Source organism: Centruroides vittatus, unplaced genomic scaffold (genome assembly GCF_030686945.1).
Source record: "Centruroides vittatus isolate TY-2023 unplaced genomic scaffold, ASM3068694v2 contig_2787, whole genome shotgun sequence".
In the NCBI taxonomy this organism is placed as follows: domain Eukaryota; kingdom Metazoa; phylum Arthropoda; class Arachnida; order Scorpiones; family Buthidae; genus Centruroides; species Centruroides vittatus.
The window spans coordinates 291,004-310,189 of NW_027121767.1; the positions used below are offsets into that span (position 1 = coordinate 291,004).

The 19,186-nt window shown below is 29.3% G+C and overlaps 1 protein-coding gene across 1 annotated transcript in view; it reads right to left on the minus strand.

The window, feature by feature from the left end:
* Positions 1-3,702: 3,702 nt before the first annotated feature.
* Positions 3,703-19,186, minus strand: part of LOC136972087 (very long chain fatty acid elongase AAEL008004-like) — a 41,402-nt gene continuing 25,918 nt past the window's right edge. Inside the window, exons 3-7 of the mRNA XM_067266642.1 lie at positions 10,641-10,721; positions 10,513-10,569; positions 6,671-6,776; positions 6,470-6,606; positions 3,703-6,364 (exon numbers count right to left, since the gene is read on the minus strand). Coding sequence (XP_067122743.1) covers positions 6,035-6,364; positions 6,470-6,606; positions 6,671-6,776; positions 10,513-10,569; positions 10,641-10,721 — 711 coding nt within the window. The 3' untranslated portion in view covers positions 3,703-6,034. The remainder of the gene's footprint in view (positions 6,365-6,469; positions 6,607-6,670; positions 6,777-10,512; positions 10,570-10,640; positions 10,722-19,186) is intronic.

A 19,186-nucleotide genomic window follows, 5' to 3' on the forward strand; every position in this document is an offset into this window, starting at 1 on the left:
TCGTAAATGCTTAAATAATCATTATTTTAATAAAATAGGTCATAATTTTAACCACAAACACAAAAAAATGAAGTTTAATCCGATCGTCTACTCGCCATTCTAGACGTAGCGAACGCCATTATCAACCTAGAATTGCCAGATGGCGGCGCTCGAACGTCCGAGGTACACGTTTTGGGCTGAAAACGAAAAACGACGGCCGCAACCTCTATAGTGTTTGTGTTTCGTAGCTTTTGTGGTGTGATATTTCAGTTTTAGAGTCATGCCAACTTAATGACTTGTCTACAAGGAACTAAATCTCTAGAGACATGGTGCCTTTCATTGCGCAAATATTTTTGAATATCGTACTGGTTAAAATTTAAACAAGTGCCAATTTTCAAAAAATTTGCAGTATTAGAAATGCCTTGCCTGCAATGTATTTTATTAGCTTGCAAAGAGCTACCCCGAATTAATAAGTTAATATTAAGGTCAAATGGTCAAACGATTAAAATGGCAGCCAACCGCTCTGAGATCCGGGTTCGTCCGCACGGGTTAAAATACCCGAGGAATTTTTTTTATCAGTCGGTCTAAAAGTAGAGCAGTTAACAATCTCGAAAAGTATGAAAAAGGTTCTTATAATCGAGAATATACAGTTGTATCCAAGCAAAATCTTCCGAAAATCCGTACTGTCACAAATTTAGCCCTTTCCAACCTAAATAAATAGTGTGACCTTTAGGCGTTAGTAAGATTTATTCAAAGACAGAGGTAAAGATGGCCTACGTAAGCAGTTAAACTTATATATTTTAACGCAAATTACTAACCTAGTGCATATTTATCCGCATATATTGCAATTTGAAATGCAAATAAATCCGGCTCTTAGTGATGAAGTATTATTTCAATGACTTCAGCAATTTTCATAAAAAATTTTGGAGTTTCTTGTATCCAAACAAAATTAATAAAATGCCGATTTATAACTGTATTCGGTTCCTATTATTTCAAAAAGTAAGGATTCCAAAATTGACAGTTTATTTTATTTCGTCCAATACAATACTGTATTTACAAAGTTTGGGAATTAGTAACAAAAATCTTAGTGGTGGTAATGGATGTTATGAGGAAGGAGGCCTTACCTCTCATAAGTGATGATTATGACATGAAAAAATGATCGGTAAGCAAAAATTGTAAGGGGCATTTTCTATCACAACACAGTTCAAAAAACAAAATTGGCACCTCCAATTAATTGGACAAAAAGCTATCAGAATAATCTATTCTTATTTTGTATTAGCGCACTTTTCTCAAACATGGACTTAAAATTAATAACGTGAATCCATGCAAGGAAAGCTAGAGCTTCTTTAAATAAGTTTCACAAAAACCTTTCACTCTTTCTCTAGCAGTTTCTTAAGTCCATTAGGTAAGAGGATAAACGTATTCGGCCATTTTAAATGGCCTTTTTCGGGTGCTATAACATTGGAACGTCAGTTAGCGGCTATTCGAATGACGTCATTGTTTACAAAAGTTTCTTCTTTCTTATGACGTCATAGCTTAAAACACAAGTTTAAGAGACAGACATGGATAAAATTGAAAACAAAATAAAGTAAAATGAGTTTAACGACTTTAAACAAACGACAATTGCAACTAAGATTAAAACATTAGATTAAATAACGAAAAAATTTGAGAGAAATGATGTTCCAATGTTATAGTACTTGAAGAAGTCCACCTAAAATGGCTGAGAACGTTTGTTCTCCTACCGAATGGACTTCAGAAACTGCTAGAGAGAGTGAAAGGTTTTTGTGAAACTTAACATGTATACATAGATCCTGTATTAGTACAGTATTTGTAGGCATATATATAAAATCAAAGAGGGAGGGATCTGTTATGTTTGAAATGCATATTGTGAAATAAGTATAGGATTATTCATCAAGTTGTCTCTCCAGATCATTCTGTTCCATGTTTAATCTGTGTAACGTCTTTGAGAAAAGTGCACTACCACAAAACATACAAAATAAGAACGGACAAATTGTTTAAAGCACTAATAAATATTTTCTTAAATGATTGCCAAATCATTTGACATCAACTACATAAATGTGCAAAACTCCTCTATCTTTGCAAAGTGAAAAATTTACAATGTGTTTAAAATATGAAACAATTATTTTTTAAAAATATTTTCCTGTCCTGTGGTCACTAAGAAGGCCTTTTTAATTGTATCCATCATAGGTTCAACCAGGTCAATAGTGGGAACAGCCAAGTGGTGAGAAACAAGGCCTGACAACATTTGTGTAGAGTTGTTTGCTCCAGATTTGATCCCCAGAGTGATAAACTGACACCTTAAATGTTTTGGCCATTTAATATGTTTGAAAACATTTCTAGGACATAATGGAAGCAACAATCAACAATATACATTGTTAATCGATCACCCACTGTATCTTTTTACTAACACTTTCACGAAAAATTTTTATGTTTGGACAACAAACACTTCACAGAACAAACACAAGCAGCAGCAACATAAAATAATGAATACTAATTGGTCTTCCCTTGTCTTCAGGCAACAATTCGAAACTTTTCAGAGCAGGACACACATACACACCAACGCTCAACCTGGTATCTACTGATCGGATAGTATTCCTCCAAACTTTGAAACGCTCCTTTGTAATTCCAGCCTTTTATTTTTCTCATAGAAACAATTCTTTTATAGTATTTGAGAGACTGTCAAGCTGGCACTCATTAAGTTTTGCGTCTGTTTTTATTTTCTAAAGGAGAGAGTATAATAGCAAAGGTAGAGAGTGGGCAAATGTCTGATGTTGCTGGGCAGTATGGTTTGAACAGGTCTACAGTAGGCTGCAGTTCAATCTTATCTAAGAAAGATACAGTATAATCAAGAAGACTCAAGCAGCTAAAAGAGTAACAAAAATCAATCTGAGAAATAAAGAACATTGAAGAGCTCATAATGGAACCTGAAACGGATCTGACGACAGAACACCAAGAAACTCTGTGAGATATGATTTCTTCTGAAAAAGAGAATTAATGTCGATATCTGCTATTAAAGATCTTTTGAAGAAGTGGAAGGATGTCAGAACAACAATTTTAGAATGGCATCCAAACCAGGTTGAGGTTAATAGACTTTGAAGAAGAGAAAAGCAATCGACATTAGACAGATTCTTTAACCACCACAAATGGAAAAAACATGACTAATAAAAATGCAAGAATGTGTATATATGTATTTTTATTATTACATATAAATAATAGTAGTAAGAAATTATATATTTTTTATTTTTGGGGTCTCTAGAATGAATTAATCATATTTCCTTAAAAACCTATGATAAATTGATATCCGGTTAACGAACAGTCTTGGAACTGATTATGTTCGTTAACTGATCACCCACTGTATTTAGTTTGGATAATAATCATATTAACGATAACACTAAAAATGAAGAAACACTAATGAAATGCTGTTTTGAAAATGAATAAAATGTTTTCTCTATAATTTTTACTTTAAAAACTTTATATAACCTAACTTCTAAAATACTATAATATAAATAGCATAAACTAGAACTTATCAGTAATCATGCAACAGTTTTTTTTGTTTATAAAAAGATATTTCTGTAATGATTACTAAAAATTAAATTATCAATTTGCAGTTTATACACTTCAATTTAAAGATAAAATTATAAACAATTATTACCTCTCAACTCATCTTTCAATATATACTAAATTCAACACAGCCTACAACTGTTGCCAAACACACAACTTTAATCCTAATTTTTATTATTACATTATATAGAACATGTATATATTCTATGTGTATATAATATATATTTATATATATATAGAACATGAATTAACAGCTCAACAAACTTAATTCCAATCTAAAGAAATGAGGGGAAAAAGCAACACTTCTGCCTTTAAATATTTTATACATTTATTTTCAAGACATTACATTGAATACACAGTGAATTATAAAGTTACAGTATTAATAGATATTACTTTATGACAAATATGTCCAATTAAAAAAAATCTGTACTTTTATATTAGTTTTTATATATATATATATATAATCAACTTGCATACAATTTAACTGTGACTATGTATACAGTATCTGTTAAAATCGAACCAATCAATCTAAAGATCCGTCTGGACATCGACAGTCACGAAAGCTGTTATGCCATTTTATGCTGCTGGCACTTATCTATATTTTAATCTTGTAAAATATTCTTCAGTCTGATTAACATTTAACATTTTTGTTTTAAATCAGAAGCAAATTTTTCTTCTTTCATATGACTGAACAAGCTCCTTAATCTATTCTGATAAATGAGATGTTTTTCCCTACATAATTTTCCGATTTTAACAGATAATGACAGTGCACTTTCAATATTTCTCGAAACACATTGATTTTCAAATTTTTTCTAAGAATGTCCATCTTTGTTTTTATCAGTTAATTGTAACACCAAACAACAGGATAATAAAGAACAAACAAAAAATTTTTTATTAATTTTAAAAGTGAAACAACAAATTCTATATTTAAACAATGAAAAATTAAATTCCACAGTGACAAATCTTTATTGGATTTTAACTCCTTGTTTATATCTTGAGAATATAGTAACCACACGCTTCCTTTCACAATGTGCTTAAGAACTAAGCCAAATTATTTTTTAAATTCCCCCTTTGATTTTTGTTAAATCCTACATGGCATTTTTCCCCCTCCAAAATACTTGGTTTTGGGTTACATTTTTCAGTGCACATACTAGCTAATATCTACGCTCGTATAGTTAATATTGGCTTGGTCCCAGCATGGAAACCTTTCTGTATTATACACTGAATAGTGGCAGTGCAAAGCTAGTTCAAAATTATTTCCAACAATATTTTGTTCTAAACAATCTGAAAGTGCAATACATATGGTTTAAACTATACCACAGCTCTATTGCCACATGTATCATTATCGTATCATTCAGATATAACAGTTTAATTTTTTTTTTAAATCACAAGGCACCTGGAATTGTGCAGTGAAAATAAGTCCGTGCGATTTGACCGCAGGACATCAACAACGTATCCTTCTAAATGATATCATCTCTGTGGCATTAAACAATATTGTTATCTAAGTTGCATAAACAACAGAAATGCTTAAAAATCACCTGCACGCTGCTTTTACAACCGAGTCAAGTGAGCGAGTACCCATAGGAAAAAAAAATCCATCACCAAAAAAATAATGACTAGTAATAAAATAAAAAGTTAAATGCATTAAACAGTGCTAAAATAACAAGCAACCAAAAAAAAGCACCAATTAACTAATAAGTTCTTCAAATATGAATAATAATGTTCATTTGGAATTTCATTACTACTAGAATAACCTAACAAATATTCACAAATAGAACAAGAAAATACTTTAAAAGAAAAAACATGTATGTGTGTTCGTGTATATATATATATATATGTATGTATATATTATGTACTAAAACAAAACGGAAATGTCCTCCTCCTGTATGAATATTCCAGAAAAAATCCAATATTTGTTTTATAATTATAATTAAATACTACATTTCAGATAGCTATCTAAATACTAACAACTTTTCATTAAGATTTATAACTGTACAGCCAACTTCAGCAGGGGAGAAAATAGCAGAGAAGCCAAACAGTAACCCTCCCCTTACATAAAATCTATCTAGATAATGAGTTTCTGTATCAACATTTGAACTAGAAGTTACACATTGAAGAATCTATGCGTTACATTTTAGTACAATTTTTCTTTAAGTACCCGTTGCTCTAATAGATTCGATGAAAAGAGCAATCTTATCTGACAACGCATCACAGACATTGAAAGCACCCAAAATTCCTTCATCTAAAATGTAATCCAAAATGATAATTATTTTTTTTTTATTTTCTTTTTTAACTTTATTTTTAATATATATATATATATGTAAATATATAATCTCACTCTTTCCTGATGTTGCACCTGTTTTTTTAAAATTGTTTTACATATTAAGTACCACAATTATCTTGGTCTGTTTTTATAAATGTGTGGATTTTTAGTAAACAGAAATTTGAAATGTTCCCACTTCTATTTTGGAATTCAGTCTTCTTTCTTATTAGAATTACATCTACTTACAAGCTTTTTTGGAATTCCGTTAACACAAATGCCATTTTGATAAAATCCGTTCTGGACGGATCCATCGCATTCTTTGGTTTTTTCATTTGCATGCATTACTCCATTGGCAATACTTTCGGATAATCTCTTTGACGTGGTCCTCTTCTTGTGGTAAGCACTTTTGTAAAAGTCCATAAAAAGAAACCAGAACATGACGGCATGGAAGCCAATCCACCACATGAATCCTCGTGGATAATTGCATTGGGAATTGAATAATAATTGGAAGGAGTGGATGAAGATTATGATAAATTGCACCTAAAATTTATATTATTAAACATGAGTAAAATTTAGAAAATAATTCATCAAATGTTATCAGATTGATTTAGTTGTATTTCATCATAAATAAAAGAAATTCCTCACCATTTGGACAGTAGTCATATATTTCTTCCACCATAAGTACTTGTACATGCTTGGTCCCATTGCAGCCAATCCATAATAGATATACATGAGAATGTGAACAAAACTATTTATGAAAGCAAAAAAAGTGCTATGGCCACCTGAAAAAATGAAAACAGATGTTAATTATGTATCATTCTTATAAACATCCAAAGTATAACTTACCAGGAGTGAATTTGACTCCCCACCACACACTCATAGGCATCACACCATGATGGATAACATGAAGAGTAGAAACATGACTGAATTTTCTCCTCAGTACAAAGAAAAACTACAATTATAATTTAAAATATTTATTATAATAACCAATATTGTATGCAGTTATATTTAAATTAGTTTGCTATTGACTATTTTACATTTAACATAAAACATTTTCCATGAAATCAGACATAGAAAGTACAGATCATTATAAAACAACCTAAATAAAGCACAAAAATCAAGATTTCACTTGTGGACAAATAAAAACACAGCAATCCATTTAAGTTGGGATAATTTGAAAGCATTGTCATAATAAATACATTAGTTGTATGAAGTTCAAGTTCTGCCACAACAGTGAAGAGTTTTATTTGGTAGTTTCATCAAAAACTGAAATGGTACTGACATTGGTGCAACATACTAAATGTGTTCCATTGCTAAGCAAAGTTTGAATATTTGACAGCTGTTAAACACAAGTTTTGCAAGTTTAGGATATCTGGAAGGCACCCTAAATATATAGCTTTATGTATTGGCATTCTACATTTAAAGAAACAGGCTTAAATATGAAGTCTCACACTGATTGTTGAGTTATCCTGAGAAAGAAGCCCATTTTTCTACTGAAATAATGTGAAGCCTGAAGAAAAGTCTGTGACAATTGTCTTTGGAGTTGATCACCCCACACAATATATTTTCAGATAACATTGTTCAATGTTACTTGAATTATATACCTGGTGTTTGTATATCTGTAAACAATACAGGTACATTTTCAGGTAATGACAAACAATGCATTGACATGCGTGCAACAGAGTTAGCTACACACGCATTGCCATTTTAACTTTTGTCTTGTGATGAAACTATGTAATGAAACTCCAGCCGTACATCCTCGTTGTGGCAAAATTTGAACTTCATACAACAAATATGATTATGACGACCCAGCTTTCAAATTATCCCACCCAAATGGATCACCCGTACTTTATTATACTTTTCCACAGAGAACTAAATAACTACGGGTAAAAAAATGATTTATCCATGTTTCCTAATCCTTTCCTAACATTTTTTTTCCCTTATCATACATTTTGACAGTTTTTTTCAAATGTTAACAGAAATAGAAGAAACAAAACTACTGGAAAGTAGGTTACAATTTTCTGTTAAATGACAACTCAAAATGTGCCTAGTGTATCAAACTGATCAAATGTATCTGACAGAAGGTTAAGTACAAGTAAATGTCCATTTCTTCTAGTTTGTTTTCATTATCTTCAGACTTCAAACTCTAAGACCAATATTTATAGTCTAAAAAAATGAACAAACAGCTTACTAAATCAGATTTAAATTAATACAATTGTAACTTTGATACTTGTGAGTGATTACATATAACTTTAACAATATGAAGTAGAAAAAGAAAAATTTATTTCAGTGATAAAATATAATTTTAACTAAAGGAGATAAATACCAAATCAAAAAATTAACATATTCTACTATTAATGAAATAAATTATAAAACTTGTGCATTTCACAACTAAAATATTGAATATATTTGACAAGAATGTGTTCTTCAGATTAACAATACATTAAAAGTAAGATAGTGACTGTCTCTATTATTTGCTCAGATTTTCCAATTAGTTATTGACTAAAACGTAAATTATATTTAAAATTTAAAAATATCAGTAGTAACATAAGAAAATATTTCACCTAATATTTCAGAGCACACTCAGTACACTAAGTTGCAATTATAAAATTTAAATACCGTATTTACTTGCACATAAGACAAGGTTTACATTCATTTTTTCACAGCTTTTGTTCAAAAACCTATGTTGTCCTATATACGTGAATGAAGGATTCTGTGTGTTTTTGCAATAATTTTTGTGAACTGTGTATTTGCATATTTTTACCTGATGCTCCCCCTCTGGTGTTTAAAAACATAACTATTTTATCCAGATCATTTGAATCAGTCTTGTGTATTGTCAGGAGTAAAGATGAATAGCAGTAGGAAAAGCAAAGCTTTTGATTTGAATACCAAATTGAAGTTCTAAAATCTCAGAGTACAATAAAAGTTTTAATCCATTCCCATGTGAAAACAGATTATTATTATTCAGAAATCAGAATTTGAAGAAACTCATAAGTGTAATTGACAGAGTGGATTTGACTGTTAAGGAGTGGGGAAAAAAAGGTTTCTGATTGTCCAGTTTTACATGAACAAATTATTTTGTCAATTTTACAAGACTTTTCCTTAAAATTTAAAATGCCAGTAATTTTTGCAGGACAATGTGTGCATTTGATAATATTTTATTTGTGATTAAACAAAATAAAATTAGAATTGTATTAATAAATCTAATTTTCTTTATTTTGATCTTTAAAGCCACATCTCGTCCTATATGCAAGATCATCTTATATGTGAGTAAATACACTATTTTAAAAAGCATAAATGGGCAAATATGTCCTTTAATTGTTTTGAAAAACTAATATTAAAATTTTAAATAGATGTAATATAGACAATAAATTATTTTTTTTTAAAAACTTTTCTTTGTAATTTTATTAAAAATTATGTTTAAGCCAATTACATGTTTTAATTTTTATTAAATCTACATTATACATTTGCACTTTTAAAACAATGCTCAAAAGTTGGAATGACCATAACAGTGTGTTAGTGACAGCACAAGAGTGTATTTACACTTTCTGCTATAGGATGTATTGTATCACACAATGCTTTGATACCTCTTCCAGCACCAGCTATTTTCAAGATTCATAGTCTTAACATTCATGTATTTTAAAAAGTAAAGGTGTCTAATGATTCTAACCAGCTGTATTTGAAATATAACTTGAGACTTTTCCTGTATATAGTTTTGTTAAAAATGTATTGAATTTTTGGATTATATAAATAAATTTTTCTTATATAAATATCAGCTGGAAAAAAACAAACATTCTATCAAGGCATGTACACTATGAGGTTTGATATCAAAAATTAAAAGAAATTTTACTAGGAAAAAATTAAGTGAGGTGTTTTATATTGCTTTAAAAAATTACTTACTTTACGTTAAAAAAGTACACAAATACTACAAATGCTTAAAACTTTTGACATTTTAAATATTGAATTACTTCATATCTTTTTTTTAGTTCTATAATATAAAATTCATGAAATTTTCTAAGTATTTTTATATTGTTATTGCTTCTTCTGAAAATCTAAGCCAAGATATCTGTAAAAGTTATTTAGGAAACACATATCAAACATTTACTTCTAACTTGTAAATTAAATATTGCACATTATTTCTCTTAAAATTTATTTACATCAAATATCAAATCTTGCTTGGTCTATATTTTATTTTTATAGAGCAAATAAAAAAAATTACACAGTTAAAATATATTTGTTAAATATCTAAGTAATATATCATGTTATAAGAGAGAAAGCTATAATCATAACTTAAAATTCCGAAGTGAAGGAAAGAATACTTAAATATATAATAACGACATCTATCACATAATCAATCGACTTGAATAAAAGACGAATTTAATTTTTTATCTGTTAATTTTATATTCATTCATTAATATGAATACTTAAATGATATTCTATTCATATAAATCAATCTCTAATTTCATCTTTTTCCAAAGAAAGAATTAAAATGAAGGAATAAATGATAAGGATTACTTTCCATCATTTTTCATAAATTTTAACTTTCATAAATAATATTGTAAAGAATATCTTAAGTTATATTTAGATATTGAAAGAATCAACTGTAATATTTTAGAAATTTAAATGAAAATATTTAAGAAAAATGCAATTATACCCATTTAAATTATATAGTATAAGTGATTTCTTACCGTATCTATAAATTCCAAGTATTTAGATAAATAATACCACCAAGCTATGTGAACCATCTGGAAAAAGTTTAAAAAATTAATTTTTAAAATAATTGTCATAAAATTTCAACAAAAAGATAGAAGTGTACCATGACAGCATCTTCATTATCCGAATAATCAACAGGCTGGCATCTCCAATTGTACTTTCCGAACCAACCGTAACGTCCAAGCTTAAAAATAAACATTTAATAAGTTAGTAATTTACTAAAATCTTATAAGAATAAAACAATTTTTTTTATAAAGGATGGTAAGTATTTTTAAGTTGTTTTTAAAATAATGACAGTGTCTTATATGAACATGATCATCAAATTAGATTATGGAATATAAAATCCATTAAATGACCAAGTAAATTGCAAAGTTAATTCTGCTGATATAAAAGCAAAACATTTTTCTGTATATGGTATAAGATGATAAACAATTATACAAAATATAGTTAATTATGGTGTCAAATTTCACAGATTATGATGATATGAGTTTATACTGTATAAACTTCAATACAGATTTTATTAAGTAAACTTGTCAATCTAAAGTAAAAAATTCTAACTCATTCACAATATTTAAATTTAAAAAGTAACCAACAAGTTTTAGAAATGATGAAAGTAAATACAATTGAGGCACAGTATCAGTGAAGCCTCTCCTATGTGGCCTATAGAATTGAGTTTGTTCACAAAATTTGATCATTTGATTTGGATTAAACTTTGTCTTTTGCATAATATGAGATGAGAAAATTAAAAATGCAATGATGTCATTTTTTTAGATACACTGGGGGTCAAAGTGACAATATACAATGTTGCTAGTACAAGCATGCACAAATTTCAGAATTTTTTTTATGCTGACGGCACCGTTACTGCCACAGTAGTGACAAGTGCTTATTACATATGGCCTCCAAAACATTATTATTAACTTGCTAGCACTTTGATTCAATTCTTAGTTCTGTTTGTATAGAAAATGAATTGTGCTTAGTCTATAAATATAAGTTATCACAGTTCTATAGACAACACACAAATCATTGTGTATAACAATTACTTTTTTAGGGAATGAATTTTGGTATTTTTATTCCAGAAATTCAGATGCTAGTATTACCACTAGTTGAATTTCAGATACTAAAACGTACGAATGATGTTTCTTGAATGAATATAATCTAATAATGTTTAGAATATGATTTATGCATAAAGGTTTATTTCAGATGTTACAAATAATTTTTTTGAAATGTTCAAATCAAATTTTATAAAATATTAAACTAATTTAGACTTGTGGAAATTAATAACCTTTAAAACTGAACTTAATAATATAATGAGTTACATTTATCTGTTTCGAAAGTTTTTTTTATGTAAATCAATTCCAATATTATATAGTCTGTAATAATAAGTCAATTTAGTGAAATCAATAATCCAGTATAATTATTTTATTGTCATGCATAAACTTGCTTACAATAGATACATAATATCTATTTGTCTAAGTTTGATTCATTTTCGGCTCAATGCTACATGGAGCCATTTACAGAAAATCCTTTGTAGTTGATCTGATGCCTACATTTTTATTGTTATTATGATAATTGTGATAAACTAATTAATTTTATGTTTACATTAACATTAAAATGAACAAAAGAACCATCAATTAACATTTAAAATAAGCTAATAATTTTGAAAAAACTGGATGCCAGGAAGAAAAGTGATGATATAAGGATTTGATATTGGCACTTGACATCTATAACAGTGATTCTCAAAGTTATTTGATCAGGAACTTAGTCACAAATGAACTGCAGACTATGCTCTCGTCCACTTCTTACTTTATAATTATCACCTTAGATGTGTGCCATAATATTTTGTCTATCTAGTAACCTAATTTAAGAGATGTAATATGTGAAAATCTTTCCTCTGGCTAAACAACATAAAACTGCAATTTGGAAAACTGATTAGGTCAGTCTGCAGATCTGGTATGTTCTCACAGACAACCATTGGTCTACAGATCAAACTTTGAGAACCATTGATCTACAATTTCAATTGAGTCAAACAATTTGAAAATTTCATTTTCAGAAGTTTTGTACAGAATAATAAAAATTTATACAGTAAGACCCCGCTTAATATTGCCTTGATTAACACTGATTCGATATAACGTGGTCTGCTCAAAGCCTTAAGAAAATGCTCAAAATTTATGCCGATTCAAATTATCATGGCATTTCATTGATTTGTATATAATATAATTATTCCTGAACACCAACCAATCAACAAGAGATGACAATTCGTCATAGCCCTGTACTTTCCTTAAATCTATGTTTGTTTGGTGCAATTTTGGAAAAAATATAACATCATGGATGTCATAGGCAATATCGACTTGGTTTGGCAAGAATTAACTGATAAATACATGAATGGAGTGTGGAAGAAGGTACGGTTAAAGGTATCCAAGAATTCTCAATGAGAAAGGACCTATCATTGTATCATTAGGTTGACCAAATCGTCAACTTAATCAATACAGGACTAGGAGGTGTAGATGAGCAGGATATTAAGGAGTTGTCTGCAGGTTTCTGGTGAGAGCTTTACCAACAATGACCTTCAAGAACTGTCAGAAAAAGGAATTTGTATAGAACTGGAAAATAGAGATTCTGAAAACAAAGAACCCAAACAACTTGTTACAGATTTCCTTAGTAAAAGTTTGGTAATGATAACTGAAATCATTGATGAAAGTGTAGTAAATGATCCAGATTTTGAAAGGAGTGCAAAAGCAAGACAAGAGGTTTTGGATGCAATCTTCCGCTACCAACATTTGCTTAAGGAAAGAAAAAAGTGATAAATGAAATTACACTACTTTATCGCAAAAAAACAAGAATTTCAGAAAAGCCAGGACCTTCTTCACAAAAAATTACACTTCTTTGTGCATATGTTTGTGTGTTATTTATCATATATTATTATGCAAATTAACATAAAAATAACTTAAAATTAAAATAAAATTTGTTTATTTTTGATTGTGTGTTCCCCTTTCCCTATTTACTCTATGTTAAAACGACCTCGTTTAACACTGTTTCACTTAGCGCTTTGTCGTCTAGGAATGCATCCCCTGCATTAAACAGGGTCTTACTGTAATTATAATCTGTCATTAATGTCCATGAATATTTTTACAACAGTTAAAAAAATGCCGAAAAAGTTATTTTTTAATGATGATACTAAAAAATGAGATGACAATCAAAAATATTTTCAATTAAGTATTAAAGTGTTCTAATTTTTAGTAATATTTGTATGACTTTATAAAAAAAAAATGTTGATAATTTAGCTTCTTTTATTTATACTGATATTTCATTATAACAGATAATGAAATAAGTTATGCAGCACCAACAGATTTATTTTAATGAAATTAACCTGTATTAATTACAGGAACAAAATTGCAATGTTCTAATGCATTAAAGAGTATATATTAAGTGTATATTCTTTAAAGCTGCAACCAATTTATTAATATGTAGTGGGCAGAAAAATCATCAGGTCTGTCTATCAATACATTTGTATTATTTATTAAAATTTTAAAAAAAATGGTTCGAAAGAAGCGTGAGTAATGATGACCACCATAAAAGTCAAGTCTAATGAAACATAATAAATTTTAGGTAAAAATAATTTATATTTTTGATTCTTTTGAAATTTCTTCTGCTCATAAAAATCTAAATAATTGTAGAATAAACAGTCAAATCAATTTAAGGAATTAACATGATTCTGCTGACATTGAATTTATTAAGATCCTAATTATTCATTTTCTTAAAACAGGAAATTACTAATAAATTTAATTTTCTAGAAGCTTTTTATTTATAGCTACTTTCCTAAAATAATTTTTCATAATAAATGAAGGAATTTTTTAAATTGTTTCAATTAACTTATATAATCTTACTAATTAAACTCTATAACAGTGTTATATTGTACGCTTGGGATAAACTCAATGCTAACTCAAGGTAAGAAGAGTGCTTAGGCTAGTTTAATATTAATGTATTAATATTAGAGTAAAAAAATTTATTAAAATAAAAATGGAATGAATAAATAATGTAAGGAATTATTAAAAATTTATGAATAGTAACAGGTACACAATAGCTGATAAAAATCAAAAATTAACATCACTGACTAAACAGCAATTTAGACTTTCACACCTAATGAATGTTTAACATTTTGTTATCCTATAGATATCATACATAAATCATTGAATGCTGTAACAAATAACTTATAAAATTTTAAGATTCAATAGGAAAATTAAAGCTTAAAATTACAGACTGAAAAATAGGTGCACTTTGTTTTCCCAACTAATTTGAGAATGTATTATTTATTGCATTTATTACTGACACAGATGACAAAAAAAATCAAATGTCTTCTAATGTCATTAACTCCAAAATGTCATAATAGACGATCGTCAGTTTCAACAACACATCCTCTTTACATAGATATAAAAAATTATTCTTGCTATTCATTGATAATGTGAAATAAAGTTCAGTTACTCTTTACAATGGTATGAATTTGATATTTTATTCTCACAAACCTTTCAATTGAAAAACAAAAAGTTTGGAAAATTTTATTCTTTACATGTATGTATACGTTGAATTTATTAGCAGACTTTTAAAGATAATAAATAATTATATTAGTTCAGAGTTTCTTTATTAACATAATATAAAATAGCCTTTTATTTCTGAACTAAGAAAAACATAATCAGCTTATTACAAGTGTTTACAACAACACTGAAAATTTCTCTCTATTGATTTTGTTACTGTTGAATTTATTCCAACATTTGTTACTGTAAAATCAATTTTTAAGAAATTTTATATTCAATTTCTTTCAGTACAATTTTTTAATACTAAAAATTGATTAAGAATTTATTAAATCTTGACATTTTGTCATTATTTAATTAAAAAATAAAATTTAAAATTAAATTAGTAAAATATTTTGTATTAAGGCTGTTAATACTATAATTACTCAAATTAGATATGGATATAAATTGGATTTAATAAATTATGATTAATAATAGTTATTAAACTTTTAGAAACTGCAATGAAATGTACAATATATGATAGTCTTCTAACAATATGGAATTTGCATACATATGTATAAGAAACATATGTATAAGAAACAGATCTCATGCATCTTATTCATTAAATAATGGGATTCATAAATCCAAAAATATTCACAAATTATATTTATAGATCAAATACAGTAGAGCATTGATTATCCGACCCCCGATTAACCGACCGCGTTCTAGTCGGCAAATTCAAATGTCCACTAGTGATGTGGTACTACAATATTTGGTTATGTCTTGGCTACTTTAATATTATTTTTGTTAAATTTTTGCATGTTTTAGCTGGCAGCACTGGCTCGACCATAAAAGGGAGGCTAGTATTTAAACCAGGCCTAATACACTATACTAATAATGTATTTTTTCATACTTTTCGGTTATCCAACCTTTCAGTTATCCGACCAACGCCAGTCCCCAATTAAGTCGGATAATCGATGCTCTACTGTACTTCTATTGCCAACAAAAGACATTTCAAATAAATTGAAAATGAAAAAGTACAAGGTAATAAAAGTAATACGATACTTTAATAAATAAATACAATAGAATTCCACTGAAATTTTACTGGTACAACAAAATCAATGTAGTCCTATTTATTTTTTCTTTCAAAATAATACATATCGAGCTATAAAATTTTTCTTTAATAGCTAACTTCTAAAACAAAAAAATAATCTCATTTGTCAACACAAATAATTCAATATCATACCTTGCATTGCCATGTTCTACTCAAAAGGATTATTTCATAAATACTAGAGTTATGCTACTCGTATTCATTAATACTTTGATACAAGGTAAAAAAAAAATTTATTTGAAGCCATTTTAAAAAATTTATCAGGCAGTAACACCATCAAAAATGAAGTTCTGTTAGTTTATCATCAAAACTGAAAGAACATAAGCTAAAAAACATAGCACTGTATCAAAAGAACAAAAGAACTTTCCAAATAAAATGATATCTTCTAGATACAGGCTATTTGCTTTATATAATAAAATATCGTCGTCAGCCAGATTCATATTCAGCAGGACCATTTAGTCTTATCAGAGTAAACTTATTTAATAGAAAGCCTTTAAGTATTAGTATATAGATAAAATAATAAAATTTTACTACAAAACTGAAACTGTTCATACAAACAAAAACTTAACTATATAGTAAGAGTCAGCAACCTATAGCATGACAAACAATTTTTAATGGCATGCAGCAGGTTCTAGGTCCGATCAATGAAAAACAGTTAAGCAGTAAAAAATAATATTTAAATATTGCCTTCATAACTAATTCAATAACAGTTCAAAACAAACTTCTATTTTTATTATGATTATTATTTTTGTCTGAAATACTCTCCACTACATAATTATTTCAAAGTTTCACTTATTGTACAGTACATAGATTCAGTGGTGTGCCGTGACATTTGATGATAGGGAAGCTGTGTTTCTTGTAAAGAGCCGACTTCCAGGGGCAATCAGTTAATTGCGTGTCAGTAATGGTCTAGGATCCATTCATACAACGTGATGGCAAAAGAGAAAGACAAGTATCTGACAAAAACCATTTATTTTAACATAAAATAAATATACACTATGTACAAAATAGTTTTCTTTAGGACAATCAGCTGTTCGAATGTCCTGGGCATTGATGTGGTTCTTTGATGGTTGATCGAAGGTGGCCCAGGACATTGGCATTGGCAAGTCTGTAAGGCACGGGGAGACTTCGTCTGTTGATGTCGGGGACACGGTCTAAGTCCGAAGTGGCATGGGTTACAGGTTGGCACAATAGACAAAAAACTGTTTCCTTTTGCACATTGACACACGGCGGTTTGATTATTCGGAACGTTAACAGAGTGCTAGGTGTCCTCGATTGTCAAAGATTATATCAATCTCCGTTCTTTCTTTCATCCATTTGATTGGTCATTCTCCCTCAATCACGCTTCCCGAGTGGTTGATCCCCTGTTACTAAGTGTAACGAGACTCTTACTTGGAGTGCGAGAAAAGTCAAAATTGAAGATGAATTCAATCTTCCACCGATCATAAGGCAACTTCCTTCCGCAATTTATAGTTTCTGCCTCGCATTTGATATAAACAATGGGTGTCTGACTACAAATGACTTTTACCTATGTTTTTTTAAACTAATGAATTTTTCTCTAAATTAACTGTTTTTTCGCGTCTTTCGTGATGGGTCAGACCTGTCCAGAACCTCACATTTCCATAACAGTTTTAAACAAATACTGGACATGACAAAAATAAACAATTTATGTATTTTAGTTCTAAAATACAAATAATACATACATAATACAATTGATATGATACAAACAATAATAGAAAAACTTGTTTTTTTAAATTTTTTATAAACTAACTCTATTCGGCGATCTTTTCCACAAATTCGTTAATTATTTTATCATAAAAGTCGCTGGTCGTTTATTCCATCAACGTATTTGAAAGCTCTTTCTATCAAAAGCAATGCTAGTGACCACAATTTTTCCTCTGATCAAGTGAGTGTTCCCGGCCAATGTATGAATTTGCTTCGTGGTAAAAAAACAGTGTTTAGCAGACCACCGGTAAATGGTACCGTAAATATTAATGATATTAAATCATATAATTCTTTTAGTACGTCTTTGTTCAGATCATTTATTACTATGTACTGTACACTGCATTACTACAAACAAACTACTTCAAACAACCTTTACTCTGCAGTAAAATTAATTCTTTAATCTAACGTTTTCGGTTAGCTTTACTAACCCTCTTCAGGATTGCCAAAAAAATCGTTATTTCGAAAATTACGTTCGAAAAACTCTTTACAATTTAGAATGTTTTTAAACTTTCCGGCTGCGCAATCTCAGATCATTCTTTCACAGCTGCATACCGGCCGCTCTCCAAGCTGAAGGGATTCGATATGATTCTTTAAAATTAATGCTTTGTTCTTTTTCATTATACTTGTTAATACACCATGCTTCCGTATATTTAAGTTGCCTTATATTTGCCACTTTCTGTACAATTTTCGCATTGTCCTAGTTGATAGACACCTCGTCCAGATCCGCTATCGCATAGTTGGCTAACGCCATAACTGGTTGCCTGCATCTTACATTTCTTTTATGCTCCTCTAACCTTACTGCCAGCGATCTCTTCGTGGCCCCTATATAATACAGCTCCGTACACCTCCTTTTATCCTGCACTGGTATTCTGTAAACCCCTGGAATTTTCATTCTGTCTATGGGCGCTTTGTCGTTCCGTAGCAACTGAAATATAGTAGGGTTCCTCCTGTATGCTACTTTTTTAGTCTTCTCTATTCCTATTCTTCTATATATGTTACTTAATTGAGCTCTATACTCCATTATGGTGAATTCTCCCTTTTCTTTACTCTCGTTATTACCTTTCTCTATTTCCTGCACCAACCGTTTTATTTTGCTACTCTTTACTCCTACATTTTCTGCTATTTTCTTTATGTAGTTACGGCATTAGCCAACTATGCAATAGCAGATCCGGACGAGGTGTCTATCAACTGGGACAATGCAAAAATTGTACAGAAAGTGGCAAATATACGGCAACTTAAATATACGGAAGCATGGTGTATTAACAAGTATAATGAAAAAGAACAAAGCATTAATTTTAAAGAATCATA